Source organism: Cariama cristata, unplaced genomic scaffold (genome assembly GCF_000690535.1).
Source record: "Cariama cristata isolate BGI_N322 unplaced genomic scaffold, ASM69053v1 scaffold22212, whole genome shotgun sequence".
NCBI classification, from domain to species: Eukaryota; Metazoa; Chordata; class Aves; order Cariamiformes; family Cariamidae; genus Cariama; species Cariama cristata.
The window spans coordinates 1-7360 of NW_009604690.1; the positions used below are offsets into that span (position 1 = coordinate 1).

The following is a 7360-nucleotide window of genomic DNA, read 5'->3' on the forward strand; positions in this document are numbered from 1 at the left end:
TATTATTATTATTATTATTATTATTACTCAAAAAAGGGTCAAAAAAAGAATTTTAACCCTGGATTTTCTCCTGTAATAGATTTTGATGTGTGGTCCTAATCTGGTTTGGTTTAGAGCTCTACCACCCTCAGTGTTGTGCAAGATCAAGTATCTGCTGCTTTCTGGTCCATGAGACAACAGTTTTCCTTGAGGGGGTGGGAGTGGAAACTTACTCATCAATTCCAGACCTGTGAGCAGACTTTTATTGCAAGTGTTTTACAGGCATATCACTCCCCTGCTTTCACCCTTGTCACTGTCAATCACAGCCTTAACTAAGAGTTGACGTACAACAGCTGCTGAAATTTGGTGATGAGAAATGTAATTTATTATTAGGTTTTACCAACAGTTTCAGCTAAAAAATTAAGATAAAGGAACAATAATCATGAAATACAATGTATTGAAAATAAGGGTGCATAAGCATTGACAGGAGTCCATGGACTGAATTGCTGCTTAAACAGGTATGCGTCAGGACTGGTGGAGTTACACCACTGCAATGCAAAACCAGACTGTGAAAAGCAGCAGTTCGTAAGAGCTCTAAGGCCATATTCATCCCATTTAACCATGGACAGTACACTGAGATCATAGTAGATCTGCCTCTTACTGGCAGAGGAAAGAAACAGTTGGTTCAGTCCAAGGAGGAGCTGACTATTCCTCTCTCTCTTCACTATTAGGGGAGCAACAAGACTGCTGACTTTGTACAAACTGCCTGGCAGTCCAAGAATTTGGAGCCTGTTTCAGATTTTGACACTGAGCCTGTGGTTCACTTCAGTTCTTTCAGCCTAGCTTCAGCAGGTTTCATAATTTTTTTCTTGCAATAATTTGGCTTTTTCTTTACTATTGATACTGCTACTTTGCAGAACTGGGAGACAGGGAGGCTAGGGAACTTGTTCAACATCACATAGGAAGTGACACAGCAGAGGAGGAGTTTTCACAAACCACGGGCAGATGTCTTAAGTACTCAGCAATCTTTCTCTAATAGACATTATCAGCAGTAGAAGAACTGGAAATGAGGCTAAAATTTAATTTAAGTAATCACAGCTCACAGTCTTAATGTAAGACTGTCAAGTTCTTGATACATTTTTAAATATGACCTAAAGGCCTGAACTGTAAAAACTACCTAAACCTGAAAAAAATCCCAGTAAATATATTAATGCTCACACAAACTGAGAGTATTACGCCTTTCTTTCTGCTTTACTCCAGGATGCTACTTCAGCCTGATGACTCCTTGCAGATTCTAGCACCCGTGGAAGCTGATGTAGGTTTCTATGCTTGCAATGCGTCCAATACCCTGGGATCTGACTCTGTCTCCATTGCTGTCACTCTAGCAGGTAACTGTTCACTCTCTGTGATTGCAGGATGGTCCCTGACACTTGTATGATTCTGGGCAGAAATTGTTTGTGGGGGAACAGATGGCTGTGGATGCTAGGTGGGCAAGGTGGGTCAACAGAGGTACACTGGTGAAAACACAGGGTTTGAACTCTGGAAAACCCTGATGCATAGTCCAACTTTCACAGACAGTTTGTGAGATTTCTAGATTTCTGCAGGAGATCAATGCTTTTTCTCACTTGCTGCATCTGACATGCTCTCAATACAGCGCATATCCTGGTTATTCATAGCCTATATAGGTAGTGCAGTTCAAGCCTCTCAGTTCTTACGCTTCATTTTAAACCTATTGCTGATCTCTTCAAGTCTAACAGTGATTGAAGGACTTACTCAGATGTACATCAGGCAAGCCTGAAAAATACCAGAGCTGAAGAGCTAGCCCCTTGCGGGATCAAGCCCTGTATCATATTCGATCCATTGTGGCACAACCATGGCTGACACTGTTTCAATTGCTGGCAAATAGAGGTTCACAAAAAATTAACTTCTATGTTTATATTTCTCTAGTAATGACTGAGTTCTAAAGCAGACTAAATATCCTTTGTTAGTTTAGATTTCAGTTCTAAAGAAAACTAACCCAAATAAAAGCCAAAAGGGAAATGGGAGGTAGTGCAAGAATCCAGCTTCTTCAAGGTTCGTTGGTAGGTAATGTCAGCAGGCTCACAACCATGTCAGGACAAGTAGAAGGACAGAGCAGCAAATATGAGTGAGGAGCTGTTGAATAGGATGAAGGGATGCAGGAGGTTAAAAAAATCATCTGTCAGAACTGCTATTCTGTCCATGTTGCTCCAGTGAGTTCAAAAGCCATAGTCTTAGTACAACCTAGTTTATGGACACAGTTTTGTGTCAAGCTATAGAAAAATAAATGGAGCATTAGGTATACATGTGGCACAGGAAGGCTATTAGCTTTTTGATGATAATTAATTATCAAGGCTGTAGTTTAACGTTTTTAGATGAATTAACATTCGTGCATCCCAAACTCAAGCTGAACTCTGCTTAGGAACTGATATACATTTCCATCTCACATCTAAGGCAAAGAGCTGAACATCTTATAAAATGAGACCATAAATATCAAAATGAGATATTGAGCAGTTCTGGGAACAAAGCAACAATCTTTTTGGCATAATGGAAGTACTTTCTCCAAGAAAACTGGAAAGCTGAAAGCATCTTTACAGGGATCAGGAGTGGAGCTGAAAGCTTATTTCATTGAAGATTTTTCTGATTAGTTTAACATGTGCATGGAAAAAAAGACAGTGGAACATACTTCCATTTTTCTCAATGGTTTGCTACTCACTTATGGCTTGAACAGCTAACAGATTTTTAATCTTTTGATGAGATTGTGGTAACCAACCAGGAAAATAAAAGGCTGACAGATAACTGAAGAATTTTTCTTTCTTTTCTTTAGATTTTGCCACAAAGCATCAAAATTTTGGGGGTATTTCAACAATAGAATGTAATATTTTACTTTACTATTCTTAAGCATTAAAAGCACCAAAAGAAAATTAAAAAAAAAAAAAACAAAACAAAACAAAACCAAAAAAAACCAACACAACTAAAACTGATATGACAGGAATTCCAGATGAAAGGGGTATTTTAAAAGCCCTGGAAATATAGCTATGGAGCAATTTATAGTTAGGGATAAATTCAATTTTCAGGGCTCTCCATGAGCTCAGTGAAACCAAATGCTTTTTCTCATCTCCATCTTTTCTTCCTTAGTCACCTCCAGATTAACACACAAAAGAAGCCAGTGGTAGACAATAGCCTACAACTGCAGCTTCTGGAGGCAAATGATGATATCTGAATCTGTTTTGTATCTGACCATTTATTTAAAGGGAAAAAAAAAATGTGTTTATAGATTTTTCAGTAAAGATGAATTTGAAAAGACAACACTGAGTCAAAACCACCCAAGTCCCATACCATTTAAAGCGATGTTGTCATGTTCTGCCTTTCCTGCCAACATCCTGCCTGCAGAGCATTTTGGCTGGGAGAGGGAGGCTGCCTTAACACAGCTTTGTCGGCTCTGCTGCTTCACTCCCCTCTCTCAGAGCTGAGCCCGAGTACCTCTGAACTGTTTTGTGTCATGTGGGTATGCCTTCACAGTGCCCCTACAAAAGGGATTGCAGAAGGCTCCTCAAGCCCCTGATGGTGGGTAACTCCACAGATAATCCCACACAGACAGGCACAGCAGCAGGGGTACACTTTGACCCACTTGCTGGAAGGACAGTGTTGGAAGGACACTGAAAACAGTTTGAAAACTTGTTGCAGGCAGCACAGGTATCTTTATTAGATATAAACAATGTTAGTGCATAACACTGTTGCTACAGGCTTTGGATAAAACAAAACAGGTTATCTGACAGAAAGGAGCTTTTTTATGTCCCTTATCTACTTACACTAGCCATTATGAGAAAACTTTCTGGTTATGGTTTGGTCTTCCCAATCCCAGTGTTTCTGCTGTAGGGTAAAGAAAACATGACAGTTGTGTAGAAACAGCTTGCATGTTGCTCTAAACCTCCTGCACTATTAATGTGCCTGTAGCCATCACTCAGGCTTACTTTCCCCTATGTTTGGCATTTGGCAAAGTGTGGTATTTTGGTTGCAGTACCAGGCAAACATCTTGCTGCAGCACCGGTTGTACTGATGTTTATTGATTCAGCTGGTTCTCATGTCTGTCCATGTGGCTTTAATGCTATTCTGCCTCTGCTGTAAGTATGCTTTTCATTTTTCCACATCTTTTCCCATGGAATTTGGTGACACTGTAATATTATAAACAGTGGGTAGCCTCATACTCCAGCATTTTCCCTTATCCACCTGTCCTGTGTAGGTACTTTCACACAGGAGTGTCCCAGGCCATCTGTCCCGTGCAAGCCCAGCGTGCTTGGTCTGATAAACTGTGGTGCTTCTTTTATACAGGAAAGCCACTGATAAAGGCATCGAGAGCAACTGTGATCAACACTGAATCGCCTGCTGTCACTGTTGATATTGGAAGCACAGTGAAAACAATCCAGAGAGCAAACGTTACCATTAGCTGCCAGGTCGCAGGTGAGAAATTACTTAGTTTCCCACGCAGGTGCCTTCAGCTATAAATTTCTGCAGGGTTCTTTGCTAAATTGGTGTCTCCAGTGCAGCTGGGTGAAACTGCAAGGTTTTCCTAGGACTCAGGCAAACTTCATTGCTTCCATTAATTCTTAGCATAGAAATTGTCCTCATCAATGCCAACAAGAAAACTGTAGTGGCTTAAGAAAATTGGTCTGGGACAATATGACAGACATCGTTGTTAGAGATAAAGGGTATGATGCAGATACAACAAAACTGATACACATTCCTATCTTTTGGGGATGTTTGGTGAGACTATACAAGCATGGATTGACTCATTTCCTCATTGATGGGATCTTCAAAGTCCACTCCAGTTAGTTCCTTCTTTTCCTGCCAAACTCTGTTTTTTCAAATTAAGGGCATGTTAGCGTACTCTTATTCTGATTTTTCTTTTTTCATCTTGAGAGTGCAGGAATTCAGAGGAATTCTGCTGAAACAGGATTCTCCGTGAAACTGTTTTCCAGCCAGAGACTGAATGTCCCTCGGTCTTACAATGGCAGTTTGCCTCTGTTCAATGGTGACCAAAAAAGGTTGACCTTATCTGCATGTTGCAGTCCTACGGCTGTTGGTGGGAATGCTGTTGGTATGGGGAGGAGGGTTGAGGGAAGAGAGAGAGCTGGGAAATCTCTAAAGACCTAGGACCAGACCTTTGATTCATTACACTTTGATGCATGGTATGAGGGGGAACAGGAGGGGAAGGGAGCAGCTTATAAAACACAAAGTGAGCTATGCTGAGTGTTACACAAGTGTCTGTGGTGGAGACTTGAAGTCCCTTAGATATTCGCTTTAGATTCTTGTCCATAGCAGCTACTTCAGTTGACTCTAAATAAGCATCTCCACTGCAAATATACAAATGTTCTGCTTTTTTTACACTTCCTGCTCACTTTAAGTATCTAGTTGTTGCCAGGTTTCCTTGTTCAAGTGCTGCCAACCACACCCCCGTGCAAATTCTTAAGTGAAAAGAATATTTGGCTCAGGTTTCACTATTTGAACATCTGCAAATGGTGCACAATAGCTGTGCAAAAACTAGGCTGGGATCCCAATTTATTATTTACACAGTGGGGTTAATGAAAGAAAAATACAATATCATTTTTCCTAGTGGTTCATGAAGGAGTAAATTCAGTAATTCTGTTGTCTTATCAACATAGACACCAGACATTCTCTTGCAATCAAAGTGATGGCCAGTGTCTTTCAAGGAAGAAGAAGATGAAAGCTGTACGTTTTTTCCCCAGGCCCCTGCATAGCTGCCTGCACTGACAGTGTGTGAAAGAGACTAAGTATCATATGAACATAAATTATTTTGAATTTCTTTCTCTGGGTTCTCTCAGCTGCAGATGGGGAGGCCCCACAGATGTAGACAGTGATTGCTGATTTAAGAAGTGCAGCCATTTCCCTTCAGTATAAAGACATCATGAAAAGAACAGGATGTGGCTGAGCAAAGTTACCACAATTCTTAGGCCATCAGAAAATTACAGGAGGGGAGCATAGAATGGTCAGGGACACATATTCAGTTTTTTTGCTTCAGATTCAGCAATTTTATGAAGCCTACCTACTATGAAAATGTATGTCCACAATGGAAAATTTTAACAGTGTCACAGCAGTATCACTGTCTTCTCTCACTGAAGGTGGCTTTTTGCTATCTAGTAGCATTACTGTGTATTGGATTATTCTGTGATACAGAAGAAATTTGCTTAAATCATAATTTTGTCCATGGGTGTTTATCTTCTGCTACTGCATCCCCAGAAAATGTCAACTATGTTTGACACCAGAGGTTAATACTGTTGAAATTATGACAAAGTCATAAATCACCAACTGTAATGTTACACGGGGAATAAGAGAGTAATGAGGTCAGAAGTATTTTATAGGCACTAGAATCCTATTTTCATACATATAGTGTTAATAATTCAAGAGCAATTTTAAAAAAGTTATGTATGGGAAGAGATCCAGGAACGGAGTGATTTCTATCAGATGTCTCACCTATGCCTGGAAGATATAGGATCTCATAAAACCTGTTAAACATGACAATAAATATAATTTTCCTTCTAATCTAAGCACAAATTTTTTGTTTTAGGATCAGGGTTGTGATTATCCAACCTTTTAATATATTTTTGATCATTCTACGTAGAACAATCAGTTCTAAGAGTAACAGTCACGATTGCTTCAGTCAGCAAACATGTCATATCCTAACGACTTCTTCAGAGCAGATGAACTTTACAGCTACGTAGTTTGTCAAAGTTGCCCAGCAGGCATTAACAATGAAATGGCCATCAGATCATTGGAGTTAATGTCCAATGGTTATTGCAATAACATCTGATAATAAGAAATTAGAGTGAGAGAACAAAATGAACATAATTAAAAAGCAAACTAATGTATCCCAAAATTATGTTATATTATATATTCTATTATATTATGACTTATCTAGATCAAAAAATTCTTCACACAGCTTTGCAAAGCTGTAGTCTTTTTCCTTCTAGTACTTTATCTCTAGTCATTTCAGGATGTCCTGAGCCAGCACAGCAAATAAGGGTTGTTCCAGATCCAAATTTGGTGCCTGTTAATCTCATCATTATAAGATGTGTTGCTATCACTGTGCTGTATAGTCCATACATGTACTGGATCTTGATGTCTTGGCTCATATAAGGACATGTCTTTACTGAAAGTCAGCAGGACAGCATAATAGATATTTATAAGAGAAATATTAAGTATAAAGACCAGTTATGACGTTTTCTAAAGCTATTCTTGCTGTCAAGGAACAGAAATGTACACTTGCTGCTGACAGGTGTTGATAAGCCTGGAGAAGGTTTCTTAAAAACAAGAGACCATGAAAGAGAACGTTACCAGAGTGTAG

The 7360-nt window shown here is 39.5% G+C and overlaps 1 protein-coding gene across 1 annotated transcript in view; it reads left to right on the forward strand.

Annotated features, from left to right (window-relative positions):
• Positions 1-1239: 1239 nt before the first annotated feature.
• LOC104158141 (ADAMTS-like protein 1) overlaps positions 1240-7360 on the forward strand; it is a gene marked incomplete at both ends in the record, with an annotated part of 12837 nt that continues 6716 nt past the window's right edge. The window contains 2 exons of the mRNA XM_009695713.1: positions 1240-1367; positions 4330-4458. Coding sequence (XP_009694015.1) covers positions 1240-1367; positions 4330-4458 — 257 coding nt within the window. The remainder of the gene's footprint in view (positions 1368-4329; positions 4459-7360) is intronic.